The 17668-nt window shown below is 37.5% G+C and overlaps 1 protein-coding gene across 1 annotated transcript in view; it reads right to left on the reverse strand.

Annotated features, from left to right (window-relative positions):
* Window positions 1-411: 411 nt before the first annotated feature.
* The window catches only part of GABRG2 (gamma-aminobutyric acid type A receptor subunit gamma2), a 70357-nt gene continuing 53100 nt past the window's right edge, over window positions 412-17668 (reverse strand). The window contains exons 7-10 of the mRNA XM_085317832.1: window positions 5884-6036; window positions 4030-4235; window positions 2145-2168; window positions 412-687 (exon numbers count right to left, since the gene is read on the reverse strand). Coding sequence (XP_085173958.1) covers window positions 412-687; window positions 2145-2168; window positions 4030-4235; window positions 5884-6036 — 659 coding nt within the window. The remainder of the gene's footprint in view (window positions 688-2144; window positions 2169-4029; window positions 4236-5883; window positions 6037-17668) is intronic.

Raw genomic sequence — 17668 nt, forward strand, 5'->3', positions numbered from 1 at the left:
AGCTATAGCATAATTATAGCCAATGTTAACAAACTGTACAGTACTTTACCTGGGAATTCTAGTCTCAGTCGCTCATGTTTGAAATGGCAGTACCAACTGCGAAGTAATGTYGCCATGCTCCCCTTGCGTGTCTGCTCTGCTTGTCTCTATTCCAACAGGTATAGCTGTATATAACCTGTTTCTATGACCTTTATTTCAAATTATTTTAACAAGTTGAATGGACATTTAATTCACAATAACCTGATGGCAATTTTTGGACAAATGGTGTGATCAATATTTACCGGGTTATGGCACTAAAGAATTCAGACCACTATAAAGCGCATCATAAATACTTCAAGTGGACTTAGAAAGGAAACCATCTCTCTAAGAAATTCAGTGARTAAGGCTCATATCACTGATCTCATTCTGCTTTTAAAGGTAAAGATATGATACCCAGTACACCAGGTTAAACAAACAGAAGGCAGTTGGGAAGAAGATGCGGGCGTAAGAGTCCATTTTGGCAATGCGGATGTGTATTCTGCCATGCCTCCACGCTCCTGTTCGACAATCCTCAAAGCAGCAAAAAAAACTGGCACAGTCCTTGCCATCAAGACACTCATACCCGTATTCTTCATCCCTTTCTTGGAGATGTGTGGCATTGTTCATTTGAATAGTGGCTGATCGAGGCCGGATGTCAATTGTGGGTGCCTAAGATGGAGTGGCAGGAAAAAGAAGAAGATGTGGGAGGGAAAGACAGCATTATTATCACSAGACCACCAGGGAAGCAGAGGCTAATGGTCAACATGTGAATGATGGTTCTGCATGGGGTACATGGAAAATTGCTGAGGAGTTCTAATGGTAATACTGTCTTGAATTTATTCAAATCAGTTGCATCACACACTATAACTCTAGAGGTAAGCAGCACAAACCAATAGAAAGTTAATGACTATGGACAATTAGCTCCAATGCCAAACTAAGTAAACAGTAGAGGTTAAAGGAAACATTCAGAAATGTAACTGATGGCATTCTGAATCGCTTTTGTGTTTTATATTTTATATAGCTGCTTGATACATGAAGGCAATTTGGGTGTTGCACACGGAAGGAACTGAAATAATCAATTGGAAATGCAGGATTTTCTTTAATATAGGACTAGTTCATGCTGAGACATGAGCAAATACTATATATAAGAAAAAAGGCAACAGCTGGGTCTTCTGAATAGAATTAGAAGAGTCTCTATAACCCTCCAATAGTTTGTGTGAATATATGCGGTTCACCATCTCCTAATGTTCACCAACTARATGGCTGCTTCAAGTTTTTTATAGTAATGTATATGTTTGGAATGAGTTGAGCCAATTAAGCATTTAAAACTCATTTGAGCACTTGATGAACACTGGGATGACAGAAAGACAGGCCTCAGAATTTCTGGCTGATAGTTATTAAGGTAAAATAACAACAATTCCATCTCATGAGTATGCAAATTTATTGACTTCCTTTTATGTGTGTGTATATGTGTGTGTGTGTATATATGTATATTTAGAACAAAATCTCTGCATTTCTGAATGAAGATAAGATTCAGATGTATAACRTAGCTAGGTATATTTGCTAATTTGTTAAGAGTGTGCTGATCCAGTGACAGCATTAAAAATGTATACATCTTAAACCCTTTCAAAACTCTAACTCTTGCGTAAGGAATAGCATTTCTGGTGATTACACTGAATTTTGTTCAGGTCAACATCAGAATAGATTTGGTTTTGTAATTTTGAATAAAATCACAAAAGTTAGGAAGAGGCTTAGAGATGAGTTCTGAAAGGGTGTATTGCAGGTTTCTGGTGTAGCTGGTGGCATTGGATCCCATGGGCAGTTGAGAAAGAGAGAAACACAAATGTTTTCAACATATTAAACTCTTAATTCATGTGATCCAATAATGTTGGTTACTCTTGAACTTACAGAAAGTTCAAAACCATAGTGAATCAATATTTGGGCTGCTGAATCAACTCTACCAACTGTTCAGAAATATGTAGCCATTCTACTTAATTAGGAAGTTACCTTGAGTAGAATGCTTAGGTGTCTAAATTAAAACAACAACAACAACACTCTTATATAAGCTCTAATAGTTAAATTCAGCAGTCGCATGCAGTGAATTTCCATTCCAAAAAACATTATACCTTGAAGGAAAACATCCGAAGAAGCTTTCATTTTGTAGACAGAAAAGAGAATCAGAGGTTTTTTTTTAAATTAAAGAAAGAAAGACAAGAAAGAAAGAGACAAAAATAATGTAAATTAAAAATATGTTTCTAAAACATAGTAAGTCTAAAAGGTCTAATTTATAGAAAAGGTGGAGTAATAGTCATTTACACAAGTATCTATAATATAAAAAAAACCATTTTTGTCTTCTCACTTGCTTGTAACTATATCCAGGCTAAAGACATAAGATATCCAACATCTTTTAGATCTTTTCATATTCTGTAGGTATTCCAATCTTTTGTGTTGGACTGTTTTGAAAGAGATCTGGATCCTCTGCCATTCACATTTTATGAATACACATTTAAAACCAAATTCCTTTTTCTGTAGATAGTCTTCAACACTACTTCTAAGTTGGATTTCAGGCCATAATTTAGATTTCTGTTTGTCCCCAGAAGTTTACAGATAATAACATAAAGTACAAGTAGTCTATGCTAATATGGGCATCTCCATGTGGGACATGTGAACTTGAGATAATTATCCTTTTATTGCTAGTGAAAAACATAGGTGCAGAAAGACAGCTATTTATCTCATCCCCCAAAAGCCAGGATGAATCATGCTCCAGCAGTGCTTATTTCTTTCTATTGTCCAGAAGAGATACCTGTGATAAAATCCAACTTTAGCATATCTAAAGTAAGTTAAATGTGAATTCTTCCTCTGAAACTGCATGGGTGACTTTTTGGCTGTTTAGCCACTGTGGAGCACATCTATTATTTTTTTAGAATGTGTTTCTCGACAATCTTTTAAAGATGAAATAAGAATAACGCAATAAAATGTTCTCCAATTAATACATTTCTCTATATTGGTTCTTTTCTGCTATTATCTTGAAAAGTCCTTGAAGATTTTAGGAGAAAATCCAAGTGTCTGTATTGTTTCCTTGATGCCTGAAATAGATTTGAAAATTCTCTCTAAAATATAAAATGCTTTTGTTCTTTACATTTTACACAGGCACATTTGATCTTTGAAAGAGATTTTGCTTCTTCTTATTCCCTCTAGTATTTTACACTAATTCTTTTCACCCCATCCACAGGTTGTAGACAACAGATTTTTCAGCTCAGTTGCAAAAGGCAAGAAGTCTGTCCTAGACTAAATAGGCAACAACTGTCTGGGCAAACCTCCTAACCTCTACAGAGRCAGTTTCCAGGATCCCTTGTTGTGGCTACTGTATATATTTTTTATTATTTTATTTATTTTATTATTGTGTACCATCTGCCCACAAGCAACATTGCAAACTGCTAACCAAATCACTTTCTAAGGGAGAGAAATAGATAAAAGAGGGAGAGAATACAAGAAAAATAAGATAAGGAAACAATGAGAAGGAAACAAATGCTTAAGGGGGAATTAGAATYGGAAAAAGCACATGCTATAGTTTGAATATAAAAGATAAACTATAGTCCTGATAATAAGAAAAACAGAATCAAGTCAGTAATACAGACATCCCTTCAAAGGTGGAGAATATCACCAAAGTTAAGACAGAGAAATRCACAGTTCCAGTTCTGCTGGAAAGGTCACAGCAAGAGCTCTGTCTGTAACATAAATACTAATTTGGGTGATAGTTGTGATTTGCAGAATACTTTGATTAGAAGGATCCTGGTTCTAAGAAATTAGTTGCTCTGGCATCCAGACAACTGTAATAAATGAGCTTTTCATTCTCAAGGTGAATGTTTGCATTTCTGTTAATACCAAGAAGAATATATATGTAATAGCAGTCTAAAATAATACAAGCATAAAGTGGGATTTAAATGTTCTCTCATAAAAATTAACTGAATCTTAAACTGTGATGGTTTAAAAAAAAAAAAGGATACGTACTGGATTTTTCTTCTTTTTGTCTTTATCCTTGCTTGGCTTTCTGTTGCTGACAAAGTAGTGCAAAGTTCCATACTCCACCAGTGCAGAGAAAACAAAAATAAAACAAACTGACACAAAAAGATCCATTGCTGTCACATAGGAAACTTTTGGAAGAGATTTACGAGCAATTGTACTTAGAGTGGTCATTGTCAGGACAGTTGTGATACCTGGTAGATAGACAGAAAACAACAGAAATATTATTACTTTAGGTGACAAAGTAGTTTTTCCAGTTAGCTCACGCTAACTGGTTTTGAAGGAAGCCTAGAGCTCTGACATATAGCAAGGATGTTAAAAAGTGCATCCCATGCAGTACATGTGGATTCAATGAGAGCTTCAGGGAACAAGAGAGAGCATGGACCATCTTTGCATGGTCAGTGCAAGGGCTGTCCTTGCAGGACACTTTGATTAGAAGAATCCTGATTCGAAGAAAGGAATTAAGTTTAGTTTTAATATAGCTTTTTAGTTTGGTTTTAGGAGTTCTTTAGTTTAGGGACTTAAATTAGRCTGAGAAAGAAGAGCTTGTTGTGTCAGAGGAAGAAAACCATGGTGGAGAGAGACTAAAAATATGTCTAACATTTTAGTCCATTCTTCAAAGTAACCTTAAGCCCAGTCTCTTTAAACCTTTTATGCTGCTGGCATCGGTTTCCTTTATTTTTAGTAGTGATAGCACTGTCAGTAAGAAACACATCTGCAGGCATTACATGAGAGAAGTTCATGGACGTTCTAGAGAGAGCACTTAATCTGSCTGGGACTGCAGGAGGAAGTGCGTGTGTGATTGCAGGTATGCCACTTTAACTGAGAAGCACTGTTCCGTGCCTCGGCGTCCCTTCTCCTCTCAGAACATTATTCCCTGTATTGTCTTATGAAAAATATTAAAAATGCATCAGAACAGCTAAAATCCATCATGTTTATAMATAGCAAATTTCACATCACTGATTTTTTTGGCCCTTTTACTTCCTCAGTGGTGCAAATAGACTAGTTCTCAATAGAGAGGTCTGTATGGTACATCTAGGTAAAATTAAAAATAACAGCTGCATAAATTTATTAATCTTTTACTTCTTTATTGCAGCTTTTGTAACCTTTTTGGAGGAAGAGTTGAAAAAAGGCAATAAAACACTCAAAACATTCTGTCATGGTAACCAGCGGTCCTCTGGTCCTGTGTTTCTTTTGAAGGAGCTCTGCAGTGAGAATGTTGTTTCTCATTTTACACTCATGCTCTGTATTGTAGTTCTATGAAGAAATTAAAATGCAGAAGTAAAAACTAAAATGATTCTCATTCACATGGATTTAATGTAGGAGTAGAAAATCATTCATGGTATAGGATTTCAGATAGTACCACTAAATTCAGTTAATTTTTGTGGTCTGAAGGCTACATTTGACCTATGGTCCCTAAAGTAGAAGTCGAGGTACTATGCTGCCCTCTTTCTACTGCTGTGCGACAGACAGACGGAAAGATTGAAGCCCTCTTGGTATTGATTTCATTTGTATGGCTGGTCACCATGATGTGGAAATAGACCAAAATGTGCCTGCCCTAAATCGAGAAATGTTCCTCATCTTTTTGATTTCTGTTATCAGCAAAGACATGAATTTTTATTGCAGCCAACCTACAATATACAGTTAGGATCCAACATAGTAAAAAGAAAGAGATGTAAATATTGTTTAGATTATGTAATACCTTGGAAATGAATACATCAGTCTAAGTGATAACAACTCGTGAGTTTTGAGATCATGTCACACGTTTACAAACCAGTGATCTGCAAAGATGTCGCTTCTGTTGTGATGCTTGAATAAAAGGGGGAAGATTCAACAACTCACCCAGTGATGTTCTGGCTGGAACGGCATCCTTGTTAATCCAGAAAGAGACCCAGGACAACACAACAATAAGTGTGCAGGGAATGTAAGTCTGAATTGTGAAATAACCCATTCTCCTGCTCAGGTTAAAGTAGACAGACATGACTACATAATCTCCTGTAAAATAGAAACACATAGAGACAGGGTACTGTGTTAAAACCCCTATCGACTTTATTGATGTTAGGGTATATTCTGATTTTGAGTTGTTTTTTCACCGGATGTGCTGAAGGCAAATATATGCATATCCCTTCTTTAGAGCTAGTAAAGTTCAAGAACTGGTGGGGTTTCCAYGCTGCAAAAGTAAACTCTTTTGCAGGTTAATTCAGATGACGAACTCGTTTCAAGGGTAACCTCTCTTGCATGGCATAGCAGGCTGCTTTCTTACCAAGTCGTTCGTTATAACTTGCAGACGCCTAGTATAGTCATACAGTGGCAACTGAGTGCCTGGTGGAGGTCTAGCAAACCTCCTGTCCCCATGCTGCCTCTGCTGCCGCTCGCAAATAATGCGTGCTTTCAGCTGTACTTTCTCAATTATTCATGTCCTCAAATATTCTTCGGGGCAGGGCTGTGTCAGTAACTAATTTATGATTTGTCTACAGATCTCCTGTTCTATCGTCTCCTCTAAGAGAATTTGAACCCACGTTTCCCAAGCAAGGTTACTCTGGAGTGTATTCCACCTCATTCCTGTTCTGAGATTCTATTTCCAATTTTCTTTTTTCTGGTCAAACTGTTAAGTAATTCTAGCTGTGTTCACGAGTAGAGCAAAGGTTCAGTTTATGATCTTTTCTTTCTTTTTTTTTTCTGAACAAAAAGAGATCTCATCTTTACTTCAAGTTATAGAAATCCTCGCAAATCCCAATTCCCCAAATTCTACAGAATTTAAGGCTACAGATTTCATTCCAATTCTGTGAAATGGAATCCAGAGTAGTCTTGAACTGAGACAGAAGAGAGTTTGCAAATCTAGATATTTTCTTAGAGAGATCAAAGAGACTCTGTGGCTAACGTGTTTTGCTTAGATTAGTACCTTTATTTAATATAGGGTTCTGGATTTTCAGACATAGTTAAAATCTTAATTTTCCCAGAATGACCCTTTTGAATCTGGCCATAAAAAAACAATTTAAGACATAATTTTTCAGTTGATTTTTTTTTACTTTTCTGTTTTTTTCAATGCAAATGTCCATATCCCATGCATTAACTGCTTTATAATTTAATTATATTATGTTATTATCAAACCAAACATTTAAAACTAATGATATGTGTGCAGTCTCTAAAGAAGATAATACTGAATGTAAGCAACCTATTTTAATTAACTACAGTTATTTGTTCCTTAATTTACAGATGCAGTGTTTGCATTATATGTGTATGTCTGATAAATATACAAAAGTATTGATTAGGAATATCATAAAAATGAACCTGTAACATTACAGTATGAATTATTCTTCATCTCTGTGGATCATGTATGAACTTTTTGGAAAGTAATTATTTTGTCAATTTTGGGAATTAATTCCTTTATTGATCCACTTTGATATATACTATTAATAACCTTGATATTTCAAAATTGGCTTTGTTTCTGCTATATTATGGTAGCAATTGTTTTAAGCAGTAGCTGCATTACATCAAAGCAGTCTCTAGGAGAAAGCCTTTTCCATACTCGGAGTTATTCTGCTTCTTTAATGAGACAAAAAATTGCTATAAAAGAGGTGAAATATAAATTAGAACATATATGAAAATATGAAAAGGTACAAAATATTAGTTCAGAACTGAAATAAAAATTCATCTGTTTTCTTTGTGCTCCTTCTTCTTTCTCTGAAGCTGATGCTACTGCTGTACACTGTCTTCTGGAGTAGCTAAGCTGATGTATCAGATCCTAGGTAACTACTTTTTTGGTGATTTTAGTCCACATTTTTGGTTCTGCACTGGGACTGGTCCTTCTGGCCAACAGTTCTGGTAGTTCTAGCACTCTCATCTTCTAGAATCTTTTATTCAAAAGAATAGAAAATGTCAGGATCTTGTACACAAGCCAGCGCTGTTGCTTATAGGTATTAGAGCCAAATACAAAACAGTATCTGTGCTGAGAAAACGAGYAGATAAATCCAACTAAGCTAGACCAGGGCATATTGTGAAGACCTCGTGCAGAGACTTCTTCAATAACATTATGCGTGACCCAAGCCTAATGGGGATGTGGATAACAGATTAATAAATACATACATACATATGTGTGTGTGTATATATATGTATATATATATATATATATATATATATGTATATGTACAGTAGCCTCAGACAGTCTTTCCATTTCATAGACCTTCACAAACACTGTTCTTATCAAGTTTTCTCTAGAAAACCATGAAGATGTCTTTGGATTTTCCACTTAGCTCAAGCAGTGTTTTTATATAGTAAACTATTGCAGCAACATTTTAAAAATATTTTATGCCTTATTTTAAAATAAACATACTTTTTTTTTTCAAAATATATTATAATTTATAAGAGCTTTGAAAATGTTAACAGTCTTGGTCAGTCCTTTATCCATTCAGCAGCAATGAAACATTACCCAGAACTGTCACTGTTGTGCCAATGATGCACTTCAGTGGCCAGTGCATTTCCATAGAGACACCAGTGCCCTGTCACAGAGTATTTGCCACACATCCTGGACATCCTGGAGACTCTCCAGGTGGAAGTTCTTTCATATATATATTTTTTTTTGGTACTGACCATCTAACTGTATTTAGAATTAGCATGTCTGTGCCAACATGTTCCAGAAAGTTTAAAAGTGATGTAATTGTTCTAGATTTTGTTCACCTCTCACAAATGTCATTGCTCCTTCCTATATGTAAGGCCTTCCTACAGAACTTATTTAGTTTTGGAAGTTGTGAGATTGCAGTTGAAGCAGCATAGTTCTCAACCACCCATACCAGTCTTCTGGGAGAAAAAAAAAACCCATAAGGCCTCATTTCAACAGAGCTGAGCCAACAGCAGTTGAAGTTCACCCTCGAGGGCAATCTGAAAGAATATTTCTATAACTGCAGACACATCAGGACTGTTATTGCTCTTGGAGGTTCAAAGGATGACTGCAACTGGACAGGGAACTCAAAATAACACCTAGGTTCAATTCAAATCTCAAATTGCTAATTATTAATGGAAATTTTCATTTTTCATTCTTTTCCTTCATTTCCTTTACCTTCGGGTGAAAGTCGCGTGGTGACCATTATATAAAAGTAATATAATTACCATTTGTAAAATGTAAATGTTTTTCAACCTTACAAATTATGGAGAATATGAAACTAGAGCTTCTCTACGGTAGCTTACATAGTAWAAAAGGGCCCAAATAAGAATTCCTTTCACTGTATACTGAGGACTCTTGATAAAGTAGAGACAAAAAGAAGAATATTTATATCTTTTCTGTTAATAAAGTTAAATTATTCCACATAGATGTCTGTCCAGCACCCCAAGAGATGCAAGTTTCCCCATGGAGTACGTAAGAAATATATATTCCTCAGTAATCTTCTGAACTGCACATGAATCAGATGCTCAAACCATACTTTGACTTTTCAGAGAGAATTATCTCATGCTGTAGGAAGGACCTGGTTGAGGTGGTAGGTTTTGCTATTGTCATTGCATTCATAGCGATATACTATTCTACTTTTAATACAATAATTATTCTTTTTTTCCTAATGGATATATGCTTAAAACCCCCCAAATACCTTAGAGATTTTCATAGGGAACACTTTATATCCGCTCATGTTGTTTATAAGCAAAGCCTACAGAAGTATCCTGCTAGACCCACTTCTCATGGCAGTCAATACTTGACTGAACTCTCAAGGAAATAAAATATAATAATTAAAAACCCCAGGTAAACTCTATTGGCTTCAAAGTTTCTGCTAATGCAGAAGATAAATCGGAGGAAGTCAAAACTTAAACGTCCAACATAACTTGTCAGGCACTGTGGAGCTGACCAGTCTAAGGAATCATTTGAGGATACATAAATTCTTCTGAATTGCATGTTGTGGGCCTATTGGTACTACACTCTGTTGTATTGTGAAATCCACTATTTCAGGGAATCTTACAGAAGAAAGGAATAATATTAATTCCACAGAGAGATTTTTTGTTTATTTGTTTCCTTGGGAGTTTGGGGAGTGGGATCTATTGATGATTTTCTCAAGATAAGATGATTTCTCAAGGTAAGTTAAGAATAACAAGCMTAAGATAGGAAATGGTGTAACAAGGTAAGCCAGTAATTCTGTGATGTACTGAATGTCTCCTTCTGCCTAAAAGTGATATAAGCAATCTTAAGAAAAAGTAAATGGAAAAACAGGACTGTGGAATACTCGGGGAGGGGTTGCCAGGTRTTCCCTAGTTTCTGTAAGTGATTTGGGGGTGGTATAACTACAGGCCTTTTAAATATGTGAGATTTTGAGTAAGAAAAGCATTCTGGAAATAGTCAAAGATATAATGCTATAGGAGTGTACAAGCTAAGGCAAGACCAAAGATGTGCAATTCAGAACCTAATACTAGTTGTCATAAAATGCAAATCCAAAACACAAAATGCATTAAGTGCACTAGAGAGCATGGACTAGACAGTTCTTTGTTTTAATCCCATTTTTCTTAAGCAAAATATGTTACCTCTGTAAGAGAATCTTTTCCCAGCCGTGTTCATCTGCATTTGTTTTCTGACTTTATTCATGGACCTCTCTGCTCTTCAGCTGAGACCAGCCTAAATACACTCTGTCTATTACTTTCAGATTATCTCTGTGCCGGAGGTGATTTGCACTCCTGGTGTGATGCCTCTGTGAAGCTGTCAAACTAAGACATTTGCCTTAGTCAAAAATGACCAGACGATCTTCAGCACAGTGTCAGTCACTAGCTCTTGCTTGGTAAATTGCTAATGTTTTCATTAGCACTTCTGTCCCCTTTCCCTGATCTCTGGCTCCCGTTTCCCCAGTATTGTCTAACGTAGCAAGGAGGCTCCTCAGCGCTGCCAGATTGCTGTTTAGGGGCTAACATATGTTTGTTTTTTTCTAGAAATGAATGATAATGCAACATGRCAGTATCTCTGTGAGTAAGACAACGTACTTTAATATTAGGAACCCTAATTAGAAGATTGTAGGTTATTTGGCCTTTCTCCAGAGATTTTACTTCCATGCTCTGCCCAGCCCATTCCGTGGTATGTATAGTTACTATATAAGTGTATAAAACAGTATGTCAATAACTTCCAAATTTTATTTACATTGAAAATGCTCATTCTTAATACGAATTTGAAATAAATCAAATCAGTTCAAATTATTTTCAAAGAAAAAGCAAATTTTCCATGGAAAAAAAATCTTATTAAATGAAAAGCAAAATAATTTTTCCTTAATAATACATTTAGATTTCATTTGTATAATATGTATTCTATTAATCTTTATTCATCTCTGTAGGTATATATAGATAGATATAGTCTTCTTCGTCTGAAGATATGATAATCAGTTAATCAGTTTCTTCAGTGCAGTGTATTTGGGTGCATTCCCTTGGGGAAATGCTAACCAGATTATGTTTGCCCTTTTATATAAATAYTCATATTATGGTTTCTACTAGATGCATATTCCCACCAGTTATGTTCTGAAGATCAGGATACCTAGGGCAAGATTCTGACTTGAGAAATAGCCTCTCAATAGTGCTGCTCTGAATGGGAAGTTGAAGATTTCTCCTACTGGCAGTAACCCCTGCTACACACAGAAAAGTACACGGGCCTTAAAACACTTCTGGTAGAGCAGGAGGTGTTTTTGAAAAGGAGATACACACTGTCCATCTCCTGTGATGGTGACTATAGTAAGACGTTATGAAAGGGTTTATTTTAAACCTATGCTGTGCCATTCTAAAATTAGGATGCTGTTCTATCCTAATTTACACAGCATCAGAGAAGTGTATGCTAACTTTGGAGCCTGGGAAGTGCTTTCTGCCACATACTTGCATCATATACTAAGCTGTGTGTTTGAGTACTGGGTTTCAGGCTCTGTCAGACCTTAAGGTAAGGGAATTCCTGATTTGAGGAACCATCTGTGTCTGTGTCCTGGCCTAAGTCCCAAAGGTTCAATAGAAGGAATTAGTAGTGCCAGGAAGTATAGCCAGGGGGATGTGCACTGCACTTAACTGATTTAATCAGCACAGTGGGTGTGATTCTTCATTGCTTCCTCGTTGTGGAATCATTTATACGTGTGTAAAGCAAATGGGAAATTATACCCATTAGTTCTCTCTTAATGCATGTTTAAGTGACTATGCGAAGTGTGAGGTACTGGGGAAACAAGCCTCTAATCTGTACTCACGAGTGATTTGGAAGTTAATACAAATGCTAGAGAAAGGAACAGCTTTATAACATCACAGGAAATTGGTGCCTTTATTATGGTTCGGGTAGCAACACCTGTAGCTGAGATTGTCTCACACATACTATTATAAGATTCTCTTTTCTGTTGCTTAAACACTGCTGTATTTAAAATAACTCCAGAAGAGCTTTAAGAATTCTGTGTTGGCCACCTGGCCAAGTTTGATTTTATTCGTATGTGTCGTTGCAGTTCATCGTCAGAGAGAGGTTTGAAGTGGATAAAATGCATCATTTCACTTCAGTTAACTAGACGGAGTCTGGAACACTGGGAACGCTCCCAGGAAGAGTCACTTCATGGGAAGTGGAATTAGGTGAAGGGCTCACATTTCTGTGAAAATATACAGGTGTGCCTAAGTTACAAGTTTCTGAAAACAACTGATGTGTCCATAGACAAAGGAGGCTTATTAGAGTTTGTAAGATGACTGTGTCCAGACTAGTCCCGTGGTATTTCTGTTTCTTAGCAGGCTACTCGCCCCTGTGAAGGGCAGATGTGCTTCACAAAAGCAGGTGGATGCTCACACTGCAAGGGTTTGTGGTGTAGGTGGTCTGGTTCTTCTCAGACTCCATTGCTCTATTAGACCGGCTGCTACCTAAATTCCCCAGAAGTTCTCTGTGTGCTGAAACATGGTAGCTCCTTGCCTCATGCTGCCAGCAGCGTATGGGCTCTTYTCCCACCGTAACTGGCCATGTTCTGTCCCAGGGTCTGAACGAGATTTTCCCTGGGTATTTGGTTACCTTGAGTATCTCTGCTGTCTTTAATAGTTAAAACATCCATGTTTGTTTTATGAGTTCTGCTAATATTCATAATTTATTACTTTTTATGCCTGAAATGTAAAAATCTGTGGAGAAAATACTGTAAGAGCATATTTGTGATGAATTAGTGACTGRAAAAAAGATGCTACAAAGTACCTTAATTACACCATTTTATAACTTGTACTTTTCCTMTATAAGGCGCTTTTCTTAAAGACAKCAGAATAGCAGAGCTGGAAACTGCYACAAAAGAAAAGACGARAATACCAAGAAAAGAGGACAGCCGGACTGTCCTCAAGTTTCTCATACAGGCTATCACTTATTATTTAAGGATTGATCAAATGACTAGCAACTGGGATTAACATAGGTCACTGCTTATATGGTAACTAGTAGGCACAATTTTGTTAGCGCAGCCAATAGCAGCCACATGGTGCGTGCAGACCCAGACACACACCAGCTGTCCACATTGCCAACAGGTTTTTTCTCTCCTAATTTTAAACAGAAACCCAGAAAAGCGCAAACAGTCAAGAACTCTTAAAAGGTTTGCTTGGAGAACCATATGAAAATATAGCTAGAAATTGAACCTTTTCTCCAAATTAACAAACACATAAAAAAATGAATTGTTCTATGCAAAAAACCCTATTCAGTTCATCTCTCTGGATGGACTGTGCATAGGCAAACAGCAAATAAAARAAGCAGTGCCACAGGACAATCTTTGTTTTCTAGGTTTACTCCCCATGTTGATTTATATTAACACTCAAAGACTGTAACTGACTTCTATGGCCATATTATTTTAGAGCACTTGTGAGAATAAATCCAACTCCTGTATGATAGAAATATTACCAAAGTACTATCACCTTTGCAGTACACATTATGAGTATAAGCTACCTAAATTTTTAATTAGAACAACTGTGGCAGCAGAATTCATCTTCTTTCCCTCATAAATATCTAATAGAAACATCCTTGTTCTCTCTCCTTTACTGTTAACGTAGCCAAAGGTTCCATCTTCTGCTACGTAGAGAACCCAGTTCACACTATGTTTTTTAAGAATGAAATAATAAATAGTAGTTTAATGGAAAAGATGTGTTTTCTTATTTTTAGTCATGGTACATGAAAATACCATCAAAATAGTAGCATAGGGTTTCTATAAATAATTTCTTTAACTTAGCAGCTATAGTTGTAAATTAGTTGTCAGTTAGTATCCTAAACTAACTAAACTTTCACTACAAATGAATCTTAGTTGAAGTTAAAGACAGGCAAGAGAAGACCACATTCGTGCTGTGATTAGGAAGGCCGCTCAAATCATGAAGAGTTTGGAAAAAAAAAAAAAAAACAACTGCTTCTAAAAATGTTTAAAATATTTTAACAGCACTGGAAGGTCTCAATCATCAGGTGATCAGAGAGTTTACTATTCAAGTGAGATCTTTACATTACTAGAACATGTGAAAGTGTTACTGTTACTTTTCTGGTGCTGATGTTTCTTGCTGTGTATCAGTTCCGTGTCTTACATATCTGGGCTGGCGCTAGGTACTGAAATCCTGCTGAATCTAGCTGAACTTCTAATTCTCTCTCCTAACCTACTGCTCCACTATTGACTATAAAAATCATAGCAAGTAGGATCCCTAAAGAAGCATCTTTCTTCTTTAAAGCAGGGAGCATTTAAGCCCTGGTAGATGCCCTTTCTATGCAGATACTCAATAATAGCAAGTAATAGCTAGTTGGAAAGCTTGTAGCGCACTGGAGGGCAGCAAGGTTACCAAACAACTACCACTAGCGGGGAAGGATATTTAGGAATGGTAAAATATGGACAAAGCTTTTTCCCTTTCATGTCAAGACGGATGGTGGCACCAGAGCTTGGTGCAGCTCAGCAGCGCCTGGGTGCAGATGACTCCTTCCCTGGAAAGGCAGGAGAAGGGGAGAAGAGGACAACTGGCTCCAAGACTGCTCTGTGCCCAAGTCAGTCTGGTGTCAGGCAGTGGCGGCTACACTGTACAGTACAGCTCTGATCTGGCATCAGCAGGCATGTTTAAGAGCTGTGCATTCGTCTTGATGCATCTTCACTTACTTTTTTCCCCCCCATCTCTTTTCCTGCCTTGACAGGACCTGTATGTGGAATTGTGCTGGCATATTGTGGTAGAGGTACCAGGTACGCCTGAAAATGCTGTTCAGTGAGATGTCTTGCACTGTTATCGTGGTATAATGAAAAGAAAATGCTCCTTTCTAAGCACACAATTTTCTATGAGGATTCAGATTTAATATATTCAAATGACTTTATTGTATAAAGTCTGAAATGACCCATTTTTGATGTTTTTCTCTGAACAGATATTAGAAAGTGCTTAGGCCTGTCTTGTTCAGCACTACCAAAACACTACTTCTAAAGTTTGACATTTATCATTTAAACAGATGTAAACACTAGCTCCTCCAATGCCATGTATTTTTACATATATCACAGTAAAATCATTTTTAGCTGAACTATTTGATCATTTGGGCACACAAGTGAATTTTCCTAAAGATAGGACAGGAATTTGATCAGCTTTATTGATGTCTACAGTGAGAAATGGAAAGACTCTGGGGAAAAGGCAGAAGCACTGCACTGTCCCGCACTTCTCTGACCATGAGACCTTCTTGTTGTCTCATCCTTTGCCAAGTGCCGTTTTCTTTATTTCCATCCTTCACAATCTTTTGTTCTTTCATCTATCTTTCAACTGTGTAATGACTAGACAATTAACAAAATATAAACTCTCTTCCTTTTCAGAAATATCCAACATTTTCTCTCCCCCTGAGGTCTAGCAACCAAATACCGGTATTGTATCACAGGGAGTCAGGAGGTCAGAGAAAATACACTGAATGTTTAGCTTTTGGGGGAAAGAAGGACGGGCTCTGCCGTAGCTGCTGGCGTAGGACGGGCTGGGAGCAGCGGGCGGCTGAGCCTGCTGCGTGCTCGGCGCGCCTGGGCGTTACGCAGAGCACGGGGCGGCGGTGATCGCCCCGAGACAGCAGCGCCTCTGGGCCAAGGCGTTCCAACCCCACTCGAAATAGCCGTTTCTAAGCCACGATTATAGCTTGATTACGTAATGAGGTAGAACGACATTAAGACTTTGACAAAGCTTGTACTGTAGTCCATTTATGTAAGATTATCTCTGGGATTCAGATAGCTGCAAGCCGGGTTTTCAATTTACATTCCGAAGGATGAATCCTAACTACGTTGTACAGCAGTGGGGAGGGGGCGGAGGAGGGGGGAGATTTCCTCTTTTCCTCTGTTTTTAGAGAGTAACACGTGTATGTCTGTGTGTGGACATGGCTGATGTCAAACGGAGAGGAGGGAACGAGGAGAAGGGGGGCTGGCATTAGTTTGTGCTTGTGCGAAACGACAACCCCAGCTGATGAAGCTCCTGCAAAACACGATGAATCATKGCAGCTATCGGAGCAACTGAAATTTCTTTGTGTGTGACGTGACGTTCTGCCGACAGTTCTGGATTTGGCTTGGACTTTGGCTCCGTGTTGCACGTGCAGTGTTGTTTTCTCCATTCGCTTGACAGAAGTGTTCCGATTCTCATTAGCTTCTAATTGTAGCAGGAAAGGATGTAACAGCCCTAGGCRGTAATTCTCATCTATTACTGTTGCTCCCACCTTCTCCGCACCCCTAAGAATTCTTTTTTTGCTGAAAAATATCAGTACGTGGAAACTTATTAAGTTTGGGGGAAACTGAGTGCATATGTTTCTATTGCTCCATCTATGAAGTTGGAAGGAAAAGTGAACTTTACTGCCTCTATATGTTTTCATCTAAATTTTTTCTAGATGGGGGCATAATTACAAGCAATTTATCCTCTTTTTTATAAAAAGCTAAGCTACTACACTGGTTTTAGCAAGCACAGGAGGATTTTTAGTGTGCATGATTAGTGTTCAGCTGTGGCAGCAGCATGATGTAATAGATTGCAACTGCTGGGAGGGAACCATTATGCTCCAGTGTGTAAATAATCTGCAAATTAAAGAACCTTCTGCTCCCCTTCCCATTCCCCTCCTCCCTAGGAAGCATCAACTCAGGATGAAAGCCCTGCATCTCATCTCTGAGTGGTTAGGAATAGTTAAGGCTTTTCTTTCTTTCTAAAAAACATCTTTGACTTACTGTGATAAATATAATATCAGAGAAAATAGTTAAGCAAATGTGAGAGTGACAGAAATTTCAAGTAATGTGAAAGAGTAGAGGGCCAGAATTTTAAAGTAGCACAGCCAGCTGGGGTGCTGTTCTGCTGCAACTCTTGCTGTGCCTGACTCAGTCACGCTSCCTGTGTCCTTGGTTATTTTGGATGTCTAGTTGTTACCTGAATAACTAAATAAAGGCTGCCCTCTTCAAGAAAGAAAAAGAAAAAAAGAAAAAAAGAGACTGCTTAGCTAAGGGCTTTGTGCATGTTTAAGGCAAGGACTTGATTTAATTTCAATATTTGACTTATTATCATGATAACCCTAAATGTTTTGAGGTATAGTGAAATCACTAGTGAGTGAGTAAACAAGAAATATTGTTTCATCATATTTCATTCACTTCAGGGTATCCAGATGGCATATCCACTTCCTGGCAGCATCCAACTGTGGCTGCTCTTAGATACAGGGAGAACTGGTTTGTTACTGTACTTCAAAGCATATGCA

Source organism: Rhea americana, unplaced genomic scaffold, assembly GCF_003343005.1.
Source record: "Rhea americana isolate MKP2758 unplaced genomic scaffold, rheAme1 scaffold_51, whole genome shotgun sequence".
NCBI lineage: Eukaryota > Metazoa > Chordata > Aves > Rheiformes > Rheidae > Rhea > Rhea americana.